The 16,590-nt window shown below is 35.0% G+C and overlaps 1 protein-coding gene across 1 annotated transcript in view; it reads left to right on the forward strand.

Moving 5' to 3' along the window:
* nAChRalpha5 (nicotinic Acetylcholine Receptor alpha5) overlaps positions 1 to 10,339 on the forward strand; it is a 58,365-nt gene extending 48,026 nt beyond the window's left edge. The window contains exons 9-13 of the mRNA XM_065863815.2: positions 576 to 685; positions 5,114 to 5,265; positions 5,999 to 6,121; positions 6,220 to 6,358; positions 6,588 to 10,339. Of these exons, the coding sequence (XP_065719887.2) occupies positions 576 to 685; positions 5,114 to 5,265; positions 5,999 to 6,121; positions 6,220 to 6,358; positions 6,588 to 6,740 (677 nt within the window). The 3' untranslated portion in view covers positions 6,741 to 10,339. The remainder of the gene's footprint in view (positions 1 to 575; positions 686 to 5,113; positions 5,266 to 5,998; positions 6,122 to 6,219; positions 6,359 to 6,587) is intronic.
* Positions 10,340 to 16,590: the final 6,251 nt, after the last annotated feature.

Here is a 16,590-nt window from a genome sequence, read left to right on the forward strand (position 1 = left end):
TTCCAAATTAAAATTAAAATTATCTTGTTGAATTTATCTCATTCCGTACACTTTTTGGTGTCTAACTTCTATATATACCTAACCTATGTCTAAAGTATAAGTACAAACTAAAGTTAACCTCGTGTGTGTGTGAATTAAAAACAGATAATAAATCTATATGTATTTTTCTGGAAAATAACATTTGCTATGCCTTATAAAAACTGAACGACTAAGAAGCTAACAAACAGAACATTTTTGCCTTTAATGTACTAACTAAAATATTTTGTACATATTTCTTGCCTTTTTCTTTCTTTCAAACAAACTATGTACCTTCCGCAAAAAATATATGTGCTCACTAAATGCATATAAAACCGAACGAAACCAAACCGTACACTATGAATAAAATCTGAACTTTGAAATATGCGTTACCCCAAACGAAACTAACACAAAAACAACTTCCAATCCAACAATATATTAACAATAAAATCCGTGCACCACTACAACAATTACAATATATATTCCCACACTGAACATGATAAATATATATAAAATATATATATATATATATATTGACAACACGCCCAACCAACCAACAGGTACATATTTCAATTGCATAATGTTTATGGTAGCTTCATCCGTTGTGTCAACGATTTTAATATTAAATTATCATCATCGAAATGCTGATACGCACGAAATGTCCGAATGGGTAAGTTGCAAATAGGTCAACCCACCAAAAAACCATCCCGAAACCACCACAGCAATCCAAAAAAAAAAATACTCTCTCTTACCAACCAACCAAAAACAAAATATCAAAATAAGAAACAACTGCAAAAGCGACCATCACTCATCATTTATAGCTTCAGCTAGTTTTCAGTGGCCGCAGAACGGCAGCTTCAGAGGAACCTCCCATATCCTGCCCCATATACATCCTTTTTCCTGCAAACGAGGGGGGGGGGGGGGGGAGGTGGAAACCCATCCAGTACCATTACCCCAGAGTCAGTCCTCTGTTGCTGCTGAATTTGAGGCCACTGTCGCATAGAATTAGCATTTTTTATATGATTTATCTCTGCCAAAGGAGAAAAATTGCAATGTTTTATGCGAGAGCCATGCAAAGATAATTTATGTGTTAGCTAGCGAAATGTTTTTGTGTTAGCTATTTTCACATTGTTTAGTTACTTGTTGTAAATTGTGTTGTATTCCTTTATTGTAAAAACGAAACCTAAAACCATTAACATAAACCAATAACACAGAATTAAAAAAGAACATGTTTTTTTTCGTCATTATAAAATTTCTTTCCTGGAGTCTAAAAAGAGCTTTAACAAGACGAGATCAATTATTTTTTTAAACAAAACGGATTATATTTTCTTCCTTCAAAGTTGTTAAGACATATTCAGATTTAACTTAACAGTACTTGTAAAGAAATAATAAAATTTATGTTTTTCAATGCTTAATACAAAAGATCTGCTAGCAGTGGCACTAATTAAAGTAAAGACCAACTGTTTTTCACTCAATTTGAATAAATACCCAAATAGCACTCAGCATAAGAAGAAATGTTTTTGCAAAGATAGGCTAATGGCCATTTAAAATTCATTATTCCATTCATAAATATAAACAGCTTATTGTTCTGCTGATGGAAACCATAATCACTTCAAACCAAATATGAAAAACATTTCCATGTTTTCAACTCATAGCTCACACCGTTTAGGAGCCGAAAGCTCTATTGAAAATATAAAAAACATTTAAATTACTAAAAATACCTAAAAACGTATTTGCAAATAGTTGCACAAATAAATGTTGTTCAATATCCCTTTAATTGTTATAATTGTTGATGTTGTCGTGCATTTATGTTTCATACACAAAAACAGCCCATTTTTCGTTGTTCGGTTTTTCTATTGGTTATTTGTTAGTTTTTGATGCCTACTTAGAGGCTGTTATGCAAGCTTCCCAAGCCTTTTCTTTTGCCCCATTTGATTTTGTTAGTATGCATAACTGTAACTGCAATTTAGCTGAGAGCCAAAGCCAAGTTAAAAACCGAAAAGAAATGTCAGTTGAGTTGAGGTTTAGAAGTGACCCCCGTGACCCCTGTGTGTGTGACCCAAAAAAAAAGGAAAGAAGTAAATCAAAAGAACCCAGTGGAGACGTAATATAACAAGCAAGAAGCTGATGCGAGAGTAAGGGAATGCCGAGCCGAAAATGTGACGGACGGATGTACAGAGTACGAAATGAATGTTGTAACCATCCAACATGTCTAGCTACTATACGTGTCTACTATAAAATAATTTATGTAATGAAAAATATCGTAATGTTGATGTTGGGCCCATAATTTGTACTTACGTGTATGCCAGCCACATCCTCGATCCCAGCAAGAATCCCCATACCACCAACCCCCAACCAACCCAGTCCCATTCCCAATCCCTTTTTTTCTCGTAACTTTGTCACCAGTTGCACACACGCTTTTGTATCTGCATCATTATACTCGTACCAAAGTGAATAGGTTTAAAAAAAAATAACAAAAAAATATATGAACCAAAGCATATGGCAACGTCGAAACGGCTGTCCAATTATGCATTATGTAACACGATGTGCTGGTGTACGAAGCTCTGTAAATGGTACTCTAGCCTCTATTTGCCTACCCAATATCTTTTTTCCTCCAAGTACATATTTAATCCATATAACTCTGTACATAGACTCTTTTTGTGTGGCGTAGTGTGTGTTTGAGTGTGAAATATTTTGTTATAAAGCCTTTGGCGACAGGCGTAATTATAATTGAATAAAGAATGATAGGGGTTCGTTAAACTTTAATACAGATAATTAAAGACAAATTGTAACATAGTAAATCAACAACTAATGCAAAGTAAATTGTATAACTATTTAAAAATGGGTATATTTATAATATTTTAATCATAAATTAAAGCGTTTTTATTCTTCTTCATTGTAATAGTTGGCTTAAATTTTTAATAGCCAACTTAACCCACTGTGTTATATCAATAGTCTTCGTTTCCCATTCACCTCATGAAATAGCGACCAATTTCTTTACTTTCTTTTTATCCCCTAATGCTGATATCAATGGCGGAAAATATCAGACATTTCATGACAATATTTTCGCAAGACATTCAAGTGGAAAGCAATTTCCACACATTATTGCAATGGCCTCCAAGTGCATAATGAAAAGTTTCGCTAGACAGGAGCCAGAAAAGTAGGGAAAAATCAAGAATAAGGGCAGCTCAGTGGAAGTCGATTGGCTTTTAAGGAGTCACTCACATGACAAGTTTTGTATGGTTTTCGCGCAAGAATGTGGAGGCAGCCCCGCCCCCAACGACACACAATTGAATTTGGAACACATCGGGGGAAAAACCAAAGCCAGGAATCGAATAGAAATGGGGAAGTTTGGGGGCTTGACAGTTGGCCCAGTTGTGAGTTGTCCCGACACGGCACCGAAAATTGAGGCAATTGGCGAGGGCATGGCAGGTGCATTAGAAATGTGCATGCCCAAGAAGTCCTTCCGCGAGTCCTTCTGACTGCCACTTGAATTGGCCCCCGGGACTCTCTTCCGCCACCAAAAACACCCCGCCTCTGTGTGATAACAACAAATCAATTTGCGCAAAATTTGCACAAAAGATTGGGGGAAGTGTAGGTTGATATGGATATGGTAGATGCCAGTTGCTCCGATGGCAATGGTTAACTTTGCATTTAGTTTGCATGCCACGTCCTGAAGCGCATTTCCATGTAAGCTCCTCGCTTGTTGGCCAAAAAAAAAGAGGAGAAAAAAAGAGAAACCGCCAGCAAGGAGGAGTCGACATGATGGAGGAGGCCAAAAAGGACGAAGGACAAAGGACAGCCGGGCACAACGACAGTTTCAGACAAACTGCAAGCGAGCTTGTCAGCTAAGAGCGTCGGTTTTTCAGCTCCTCAACTGCACTGCGGATTGTGGATAGTGGGGATGGTGGATATTTGGATAGTAGGGGTCCAAACACCGATGCCTGGGGATAAGCTCCGGCAAGGGAGCGAGACATGTCCTGGCCATCCTATCGATTTGCGTTTGCCACAGTGGAGCGCTTTTTTCTGTGACTGTATCTGAGTTCTCCTGCCTGAAAGAAGTTAACCCATTTAGCCGTTTACCTGATAACCAGTTTACCCCTTACTAGTTAACCAGGTGGCAATCATTGATGAATGAGTTTACGAGGAACAACTGAGATACGTAAACGTTCTCTATCTTCCAATTTTTTTGTCTCGTTTTCAAAGGCAGGATTTGAAAATCTTGTTCATGCCATGAAATTTTATAATTCTGGAAGCTCATAAATGAAATACAACCCTATTTGAAGTGTATCCCATTCAAGTTTAAATTGAAAACTATAACTGAATAAAACCTTTACCAATTTTTAAAAGAAATTGTAGTAGAACTTGTTGAACAAAGGTTATGAAAAGAAGCATAAATCAAGGGATGAGTGTGAATGCCTTTTGGGGGATATAGTTTACAGCTTAGCAGCTTTGGGCCAAATACCATAGTCTCAGATGTCTGTTATTGCTGTCGTTATAACTAGTGTTTCTGTTGTGTCTGTGTGTTTGTGCCTCGTGCTCTACCCGTGTTTATCTGTATCTGTGTTTGTATTGTTGATCATAAATTTTGCATGCACCGTAGCTATAAATAAGCAGAGACCATGGCGAAAAGCGAACACACTCCATATCTCACATAAATATTATTATAAGTGTAATAACAAATCACCCAGCAAACTGACAAACAACAAACACCAAACACCCACATGTTGCGCTCTCTCTATCTCTCATTTTGGGTAAAAGGACTACCCAAAAACAGTGTTGCTTTAGTTGTAATCAAAATCAAATATAAATCATACTTGTGGTCATCTGTCTGGGTGTGAGTGGAGTGGAGTTTCCCTTTTCATGCAAAATAGCCATAAATCGTGGGAAGCCCGCTTGAATTTTCCACACATTTTTCACCACTTTCACACACACCCAGGCACAGAGACACCCATAAACACACACATCATCATCATCATCCACAAACACGAACTTTTAGAACACGCAATTGGAGCATAAATACATCAAATTTGATTTTTGATCGGATTATCCTGGGCTCGTCCCACTAAACGTTTCCATTTCGCCACCTGCCGCTTAGATACGCATCGTGTTTTTGTGCTGGCTGCCATGGATACTGCGAATGAGTCGACCAGGACGACCGCTGATCCTGGAGTTCCCGACCACGCCCTGTTCGGACACCTCCTCCGAGCGCAAGCACCAGATACTCTCCGACGTTGAGCTGAAAGAGCGGTATTTAGCAGTCGATCAAAGCGCACAGAAAACTTGTTATTTCTGTTGACTTTATAATATTATAAAATTTAAAATTTATCTTTTTAAAAATATCTTGAAAGTTTTAAAAATTATCGATTACTTTTTTTCAAGTAACTTAATAATAATAATATGTTAAATATTTCCTAAAGTGGTTAATTGCTGAATTGTTAAAAATGTACCAAAAAAATAATGTTAATGTTAAATTTTAAAATTGCAATTTACAAATTCATTTTCTTAGAACCTAAATCATTCATAATAATGTATATTTATGTTGTTCATTGCTGTCTAAGCTAAGAACAACAAATATTAATTCATATTTGCTTTTAAAGCAATTAATGTACTTTGGCCACACTAAAATGTTACAGAGTTGCAAAAGCTTTATATTGAAATAAGGTAACTCTGGTTTTCAAAGATTCAGCAGCCCCAAGGTTTTTGAAAATTAATTTGTATGGAACCATTGATAAACAGCCGACCAATATTCAACAATTCAGCAAAGACACAGTTTAGGGAATGTCCTTATTAAATTTATAACATGAAACTAATTCTTTATTAAAAGTTATCAAAGTATACTCGATTTTCTGTGTGCTGTCGAGGTTCTTGCTCTCGCTTTCTTAGAGTGCTGAGCGAGAGCAGGAACAGTGCCAAGTGCTCATATTGTATTTGACATTTTTGCCGAGGGTACTAAAACTGATTTTATTCCCCCGCAATGAAGCTCGTCGAAATCACTTCTGGCCAACGTACTGGACATCGACGATGACTTCCGGCACAATTGTCGCCCCATGACGCCCGGCGGAACACTGCCACACAATCCGGCCTTCTATCGCACGGTTTATGGGTAACGAGTCACCTTGGGATTGGGTTAACTGAATCTAGCCACTCACGTGCCGCATTTCTATCTCGTTTTCGGCCTGGTCCACCAAATGGTAAAAACAGACAAGGCGACGATGGCAGCATTGGGCCAATTGGCAGCACCCGAATGCCGGATGCGGTCACCCATCATACGTGCATCAAATCATCAACAGAATATGAATTAGGTTTAATCTTGAAGGAAATTCGCTTTATAACTGATCAGGTAAGTCGGTCGTCAGGAAGATGTTGCAAGATCACTACTTGAATTTGTACTAACCAGTGTTTTAATATTCAAATTGCGTTCCAATTTATACAATATATACTGTGCATGCTTAACCTAGTTATAGCCATTGACTATTTTTAATTATTTGCCTTGTCTTCTTCTCTCCAACTTAACCGACTCTTTCTCATTGATTATTAACAAATGAAAAACCATCAAATCGAATATACAGCTACGTAAAGATGACGAGTGCAATGACATTGCCAATGATTGGAAATTTGCAGCTATGGTCGTTGACAGACTGTGCCTTATCATATTCACAATGTTCACAATATTAGCCACAATAGCTGTACTACTATCAGCACCACATATTATTGTCTCGTAGCCATATGGGCGAGGTGGTTATTGTTATTGGTTTTATTATAAAATCAATTTGTTAATTATTAAATTAATAACGAAACTTTTTAAGTAAATTAAAACTAAAAAAACATTTTAAAAAAGCACAAAAAAATAGGAAAACACATGATAAAATCCATTGACTAAATAATACATCCAAAAAAATGAACTAAAAAAAAATTAAAAATTCGTCTCTGAAAACACAATAATTTATTTATAAAAAAAATCTCGTTTAAAAAATCTTTCATTAAAATCAAACAGACACTAAAAAAAGAGACTAAAACCAACATCATATACTAAAAAACGTTAAAAACTAAATAATTCCAATTTTCCTAATTCTATACAAAAAATCTATATTATGGTAAACCAAAGAGATCCCCTCACTTCCCCGCAAGCCCCCACAAGCCAGTATCTATATTTCTTCCATTGAATATATATATATACATATATGTTTGACAAGCAAGCAAAACGGGTATATTTTCTTTTTAGAGATTATATATTTTATAGAATAAGCGAGGCGTTTTCATACAAATAGTCACATGGGTTTTCGAAACTTTTTTTTTTGGACAGACTTCAAGGGAAATGCCAGTACTCCAAAGCAAAACAAAAGCCCCCAAACCTTTTTGGAAGACTTCGATTTGTGAGCTTTATAGTAGAAAATGTAGATGGGGAAATTTGCAAAGCGTATATGATATGAAAACCCAACGTTCTAAAATCTACAGACGGACAACAAAATTTGTAATCTTCTTCAGCACTGAAGTCAGTCCAGGGATTTGTTCCGAGCAACTTTTTGCTAACAGTTAGTACCTAGGCCAATTAAGCTATTCCGCCACATTCCCCTCTCTAGACGAAAACTGCATTTCCAAAACAGAACCAATTAACCCTACATATCCTACACTATGTAACTAGTTCCCTCTTCCCACTTTCATTTTAAGTTCAATGTCTAAACCAAATGATAAATCCAAAACCAAACCAAACCAAAACCAAAACCCCTTAAACTAAAAACCGTACCCCTTAAAGCTTACCAAAACCAATAGAATAACCAATCTGAATTGGAATTAAGAAAATTACAATGGAATATAACAAAGAAAATGGAAAAATCAAAATGATGCAGAAGTAAGAGTAATTGACATGAGGCACAGCAGGTAATGATGAGCCCAGAATTGCGTTCAGTAAATGAAATGTGTCCGTAGGACTGCATTTCATGTTGACTGGCGTTGCACGAGGAAATGAATTTATGAAATTAAATGGTTGCGAGCAATAATATCTGCGTGTTGATGAATTGCATGATTTTTGGTGATGCAAACGATGATCGATCGAACTATTGCGCGAGGTCCACGACAGAGGGCAAGAGTTCGCTCTTTCAGCGCATTGAGAACAGCGAACCTCTAATACAGTCTAACTTTCGGTATTGTTTTCCAATTATTTACTTGATTTTTAAATTTTTGATTTTCAAATACTAAAAGTTACGACACCAGAAAGCAATTCAACACAGAAAACATATAGACAGGCCAATCAATCAATTGGAAATGAGGCAAACCAACCAGTACAGCACTCGAGATATACCGATACCAATAACAATGAACATCACAAGACCCTAGAACACGTAACATGCCGGTGCATGGGTTATTATGTGCTGGCCTTAGTATAGAGCGCACAAAACATACTTGATCAGAGACCACAACAACCAAAACATATAAACCAAGGAGCTTTATACAGATATACATATATGATGGAGTTTAGCGTGAGTCAATCTGACCGAACTTTTCATATATTTGTACCATACACAAGACACACACACACACACACTCGGTTGTTCGATGGCCGGTTAATCCCAATATTACGAATATAAACTTAAAGTATGTTTCTGTCCGCTTACTAGCCAAGCACACAATTTCAAAATAGCGAAACAAAGGAATACAAGAAACAAAAATCTTAAAAATTAACACGGTCTGGGAGATCAAATGCGGAATGCGTAGGAGAAACTCCAGTTCAAAGACCATCTTATAAGGGTGATCTTTAAATACCATTTGTCTCCTGCGCAATTCCTTAAAAAGGACCCCATGGCCAAGAATAGAACAAAAAGCATAACTGCGTTGGTCGAAATTTCACACTGACTTTTCTTTCCACACAAAAGCAAAGAAAACGTTCGAAATGGAGAATTAGCTTTTGAATTTTTAAGTTACAGTTATTCTGCTTCTAATTGTAAATCTTGTGCAATGTAAACAATCAGAATTTTCTTTGAATATAAACAATACAAACACGCCAAAACCAAAGCAAACTAAAACATATAGGTCACAGTAAAATGCAAAAAAAAATTCAAAAATAAATAATGGAAATATGATTAGCAACTAAACGATGTCATTCAAATTAGACTAGGCTACACAGAAATCCATAAGTTGTTAAGATTCTATCCAAAGAGCTAAACAAATGCAAACTCAACAAAATATACTAGAAATAGATTTACATACAACAATAAATATATTTCGAATAACGAACAAATCGAACAAATAGATAAGGAAAATTGAATATGGGAAGAATTGGTTTTTATGAGATTTGGTTAATGGACAATTTCGAACATCAATTTATATACAGATTTTGTATGCCGAACTATACAATCTCCTGACTTACTCCTTTTCGGTTGTTTTACTTTTGAACGATTCAGAAACATTTATAAATAAGGTTTAGCTTTTGATAAAGGATTCGAAATGTAAAATAATATGAGACCTTGTTATATTTTGATGAAAGGTGAAATTCTTTTTACATTTTATTTTATACCCACAAGAATAGCTTGAAATGGAATGGATCGGAGAAAGTATAGATTTGTGGGGACTTTTTTTAATGTTTTTGATAAACATATATTTTATTTTGTATGCTTTTCCAATGCGAATGTCAGTGAGAGAAAATATAACGATAGATTTCAATCCTAACGCTTAAGAATATTAAACAAATAATAATAGAGAACATAGCAAACAAGCTGCCAGCATGAAAAATAAAAACAATAACTAATTTTAAATCTTTTATACATTTCCATCAATTGTGCTTGTTTAAACACAAAAGAAAGCAACCCAAAAGAGCCCAACTGAAATATCTGATGGCCGTTTTCAAATAGCAATCAATAACTGGATTATGTTCAACATCCAATTAGCTGAAGTTGAACAAAAGTTTTCATATAAGCAATTTTTAAAGAAAAATGTCACCCCAGTAAATAAATACATAGGAAATAAAAGGGCTCTCTGGGCTGAATTAATCGGCAACATTAGTCGAGGCCATGCAATGGAGCAAGATTATGGAAATTAAACTAATAAAGTTCTAGTGCATAAAAAGGACAGTTTGGAAAATAGTTCTTCATCAACCATTAAATACACAGTTTATACATAGATGTGTATATTTACATGGATACGTATATACTTCTTTTTACACAGACAAACAAGTATATATATAAATATATAGTATACTATGTAATAAATTATAAATGAAAATATTTGAAGCAAATGATGAAACTTTTTCCTACAACTAGTTGCATTTAAAAGAATTTTAAAAAATATACATAAAAAGTATATATTTCTTAAAAAAAAAAAACAAAAACCAAACTCCTTTCTCTATTTAAAATAAAAAACGAAAAACACACAAAACTTCAAATTAATATTTAATTAGTCATTTAAAAAGGGTTTATTAAAAACCAAAATCAAGCGGGATGAAATCGTAACCTAGTAAATATTTAAATTAAATTAATTTTAAAAAAGTGAAAAAGAAACAAAGAACACAGAAAACAAAAGAAAAGCGCTGATTTTTTATGTCGTTATTAGTATTTAAATTTAAATAATTGCGTATAAAGAAACATACAGAATTAACTAAAGAACACAAAATATATGACATAAAAAATTAGAAGAAAATTTAAATTGGTCATTTTGACCTAAATAGTAAATTATAGAAGAAAAAATAAAATAAAAGTTGAAAGGAAACAATGAAGAAAAGAAAAAGAAACCCGAGTAAAGCGATTGTAAAATTTTAACTATTATTCAATAATAAAAATTCAAAAAGAAAAGATTTGACAGAAATACCAAAAAACAAATTAGGTTTTATTCTCAACAAAAAGAAATGAATTTTGGACCAAGGACTTGGAAGATGACATCAAGGACGAAGGTGATCCTGCTACCCACATATGGAAAGGTAAATTGTTCTATGCTCTAGAAAATGCTGCGAGTTAGGCTTAAGTAACCAAAAACACTCTCATATACATTTAATAAGAATGTAAATATATTGTATCAATGTTCATAAAAACTAAATTCATATTGTCATATACTCATTGCAAAACAGCACATTATTCACTGTAAACATCAACACTTAGATTACGTAGTAATTACGCTGTAACAAATGGACATGAACATCATTAACTGGAAAAAAACAAAAAAAAGCAAAAGCGTTTGACATTTATATTCAAAGTGGTAAAATTTCACAACTGATTTTTGAAACATAGAAGTTTTGGCAAATTTTACTGAAGGAAAATTCTGATCCCTGCGCAGTTTGTCAACAACCAGCTGAAAGCCAAATTAAAATCCAGTTCCTTCTTTACGATATTCCCATAACAGAAATAAATATATAACAAATAAATACATACAGCTGGCCAAACTACTGATTCAAAATAAAAAACAGCTGAAGGAATGCTGCGTGTATGTATACCAGTTTGTTTTAAATTTTCCCTTGTGGAGAGTTACAATTGTAAGAAAATGCCCTCTTTTTATCCCAAAATTTTGGCATGTTTTCTTTATATCCTTCTTCCATTTATTTCCCAAGTCCAATCAAGAAAGCCTATTTTTCTAAAATCGAATCAAAAATAGTTTAAGTATTCAGTCACATCTACTCCTACTTGTGCACTCCTTTGTATACATTTGCTTATGCATGATATAATCATAAAATATAGTAATTTCCTTGACTAAAATCTATATTTTTATCTAACCCATTTCACGATTGCTAACAATATTGGGAGCTATTCGAGGTGAGTTATTGGAAACAATACATTGTTGAATTTATTAAAAGTGTTTTTCATTATAGGAAGTACGCATTAGCCGAGTAAAAACATTGAGGACCATTCATATTAACAACAAATATATTGTTTATATATTTTATTTCTTATTATAAAAAAAATTGTAATGCTACTTATATTTGTGTTATTATCATTATTATTTCATGTGAAATAAAACTTATAATGTTTATGAAAAAATCTTTAAATTTATATCAAATTTTTGGCAATAATTAGGAGTACCTAATAAGAAAAAACTAAAGGGTAGTGTTTAAATTAAAATAAGAAGGGTTAAATGTAGTTTAACAGTGTTTTTTGGGGTTCAAATGTATAGCAATTCAAATTTAAATGATGATATCACCATGTTGAGCAACTCGGGAAAGTATATTCTTGAAACTATTCTAAGATTACTTAAACAGACAAGACACAAGACATTGTTATGAAAAAATGAAATAAATTAAAATAAGAAATAGTATTTTTAGAACCTCTATTATTTTTTAACGGTTTTTTGAATAGTAGTGTGAAACGTTGCCAGATGGATGAAATTTCTATATACGCAGCGTTGCCATATGAGCGCAAAGTTGTGCGATGTAAATGGGAGATGGTATTTTACACGTATATCGAATACACCACATTCGACAAAACCGCTCTACAGTGTGGTTTATACTTTCACTTCCAGTCGCTAGATGTCGCCTGTTCGAAACACACTATAGTTCCTAAATCAGCCACCATTATTTGGCTGCGCTAGTAAATTATAACATTTACCAACACTAAGACCAGTGCTGAAAACTAGAACGGGGAATATGGGAATAGAACGAGAATTCAAATTTGAATTTAACTGAAAGTTGTAACGGTTTTTTGTTTCATGAAAAGTAATATTTAGGCTTTCATTTATTGTATATTCTAATTACTGTTAATTTCTTTCCCATATTTATCACCAAAGTTAAATGTCAAGTTATTTAGAGAGTTAAATCATTAGAGATGTGATCCAAATAATTGTTTTTTCTGAGCCTTGTTTTTTTTTCTTTCTACATTTGGCTGCCCTCAAAAATCAAACAAATTCGCCGATGAATACACAAACATATGGGTGGTTAATACCTACATATGAAACACACATTCGCAAAAGCGGAAGCCCTCTCGACTGAACATTACCAAAGGCAACAACAAGCTCCTTTGTGGTCGCTGCTGCTATTGCAAAAAAGTGCATGGCAAACACAAATACCCACGCCCCCGGGCTGACCCCTCTTATCATAATGATAAGGGATGCTGATGCTGCCTGCCGGGCGACCCATTCTATGCCTATGGCAACTGTTTGCGACCCAAACCCACTATGGATTTCCTTTTTTTACTCGACTTTACGCATTTTTGTGCGTGAAAAAAAAGAGTTAAAATAATTCTTTTTTTTTGTCGCGTATTTACGTTAAGCAAAGCGATTTAAGGATGTACATAACTATGATATATATATATATTTAAGTATATAGGTGGCTCGCACTTAGTAGTTGTAGTACATAGGGAGAGGGTGCCACCTATATACCCGCACACACAATTCTCTTCTGCGGCAACAACAATGCACTTTTGTTGTACATTAAAATCGCCGCCTGTCTCCCCGCGTGAGTGTGTGTGTGTGGAGTCCTGATTGTGCGTGTGTGTGAGTGTCGTGTAAAGTATATAATTAACGGCATTTCACATATGTGCAAATGTGCGTGCAACGAGTCGCGTACATAGGACCTCCCCCTCGCATTCCTCACTTACCTCATTACAAGCGAAGAATACATAAAGTAAATGTCAAAAGCGACACACAGATACTCGCGCACGCACACAGATGCACTGCGTCGCGATGTTGCCGATGCCCTTGTTGTTGTTGTTGTTGCTGCTGCTGATTGAGTTTGAGTTGATGATGAGTGCAAGTTGCGACCCCGACCCCGACCCCTGGCCCCCCCTGGCACCCCGTTCACCCCCATTCACCCGACCATTCAATACAGCGGCCTACCTCAATATTAGCACACACACACGCACACAGCAACTCCATCACTTCGCTAGGCTGCACAGGAAAAAATGAAGATCCTATAGATAAACTCGGCATATCTGAAGATCACATTTTTACGCAACAACACTTCACTCTAGATACCTGCAACATGCAAAAATGTATGTGCAAAAAGGAAGGAACGGATCCATATGAAAACTTGACAAATATTCATAGGGTGACACCGACTATAAAAACCCTAGAAAATCCATTAGTTTTGGATAAGATATAAAACTAGTTATATTAAATATCTGCTTATTTTAGTCTATATAAAATGTCTGATTTTTTGTTGAAATTTAGACCTTGCAACCCGTACACTGTACACCAGAAATAAAAAAGAGATTGTTGTATGAAGCTCTGTAATTGTTGGAATATAAAAGAATGAAAAACATATTAAAAAAAGGAAGCTACTTTGAAAAGCCGAAGATTATGATATGATCAAAACCAACGAGTGTTGTAATTTGTTCATATTAGTTTCCGAAAATTCGTTTGAAAGGTACATGCTCATTCAATTTTGTATATGACTTCTATCTTTTTTGGTGGCAGTGGTAAATAGTGGTTCAAGTTTTAAAAGTTCGACTGTATAGGAAAAAATCTCTTACTTTATAGTGGTGTAATCCGAACTAACTAGAAATAATGCGATTGTTATTTCATTATTCAATTGCACTATTCCATTCATTTAAAAGAATGTAACTTGTTTAAGGAACGGTTTCTGTAACAATAATGGTATTTATTCGAGGGTGCAACAGAATTATGTAGTCACTGGCAAAATAAGGGCATCTAAAATTAATCAGGTGCCAGAAAATTGCTTAGCTCTGGAAAAATGTTTTAAAAAATTAGGAATTAATTAATTTAATCACTGCATATATTAAATACAGTATTTAAATAATATGTAATCTAGACGATTGCTTTTAATTTTAATGGTGAGTCAATTGCATTCAGATTAAGACTCCGGACATTTTCCCTCCGTGTAAGTCTATGTGTGCTGGGGGTGTGGTGCTGTCCGCTGTCCGGTTCTTTTGTGACTTCGTGTGCATCTTGGCACAGTCTCCAGCCCCAGCTTAGCCCCATCGACCCCCGCCGCCACCTGCTGTCTTGGCCATCGGACTTGCACAATAAGCACAAATTACGAGTACGCATTTCGCCCAAAAGGGAGCGGCGGGCAGGGGCACCGGGTGGAAGTTACTTAGGAGTTCAAGGGGGGCTGTCCGTGGGGGTCAACGCCGTCGTGGTCGTTGGGTCTTCTCGGGTGTCGTTTCTTATGGCAAAATTTATGTGCAATTTTAATTTATGCATTTGCCGTCACATTCTGGACAGTGTGTGCTGAATTTAACGAGGTTTAAGAAGAGTCCTGCTCTTGGGTGCATATAAGGAGGTGGAGGTGGGTCCGAGAATGTCCTGCGACTTGCACTTGAAAGTGTAGAGCAGTTTCTTAGATTTGGTTATGTGATTGCACACAAAAATGTATTCTTGGGAAATTGAGGCTCATTCCCTTCCTTTTAATGCATAATTTATTTCACATCCTTGCAAAGCGGCTTTTATCTCTTTGTAATTTATTAACAGAACTGATATTCTTCGTATGGGGAAAAAAGTAAATAAAATAGCTCAAAGCATTTTGGTTTAGATTCAGCAGGGCCTAATTAATCAACATCTGACACCTGGAAAATATATGATTTGAAAAGCTGTCAGAATATGAAATCTAAGAAAATAGAAATAAATATATTTTATTATCTTAAAGGAAAGTCAACAATAATGAAAATAGCGATTATTGCTGAAATTATAAAATTATGATTTTTTTTTTATTACTTCTCAATTGTTTTAATAAACAGAAGCTGAAAAAAATTACTGGTTGTATCAAAACTGGAAAGTGGTGAAATATTTTCTTAAAAATTTTTATCAAGGTATTCTGCACTTTTAAAGCGTTTTAAAAATTTCAACATTTTTTGACTTGGGATCTATATTGTTTTCCTTTGATTCACTACGATAAAAATTCAGTTAACCACTTCCGTTAGTCAGATATAAGTTTAAATAGATTTTTGGAGTGCAGAAGATTAATTATAAGTCAGTTGATCAATAATCTTAATTAAATTTATCTGGGGGCACTTTTTCTAAGGTATATAATTGATAAATACTTTTATAATATGCAGGTTTTTATATTGTTAAGCCTATTTTCCTATAATTTTAAGACGGAACTACCAAAAAACAAATGTAATCCATTCCATCTTAATGCCCACCAACACGCACTTACGCACACACATACACACACCCGAAGGCTTATGTAGTGCAACGCACTTTGTGGTACATAGAAAACTGTACCCGGCACAAGGCACATCCTAATTATATACAGGACGCCACAAGAAGAAACTTATATGTGCCTTATGCCTGGGCCAGTGGTGCGGTGAAAAACCAAATGAAAATGCACCTCCCAGCCACCCAAAAAACACACGCACATACACACACACACTTGAGTGTGAAATGCAACGTCTAAGCATATGCAGTATATTTTCACAAAATGCAAAGACAATGCAAAAGGGGGGGTGGAGCGGAGGGGTGGGCTTAAGACTTTCTTCGAGTGGACAGTGCGAGTTGCAAGACAAACATAATGAAACATTTTTGGACAAGATGCAGCCACCTCACCTATACATACAAGCAAATGTCTAGAGATGCAGCTGCATTCTGTGTGCGTGTGTGTGTGTGCTGGGTTTACTTTACTCATTTGCAATGTTTTTGGGAAAATGTAAAATTGAATTATTTAAAATTTAATAGAAAATCTTTGACTTGCTCAAAAATACA

Source organism: Drosophila suzukii, chromosome 2L (genome assembly GCF_043229965.1).
Source record: "Drosophila suzukii chromosome 2L, CBGP_Dsuzu_IsoJpt1.0, whole genome shotgun sequence".
In the NCBI taxonomy this organism is placed as follows: domain Eukaryota; kingdom Metazoa; phylum Arthropoda; class Insecta; order Diptera; family Drosophilidae; genus Drosophila; species Drosophila suzukii.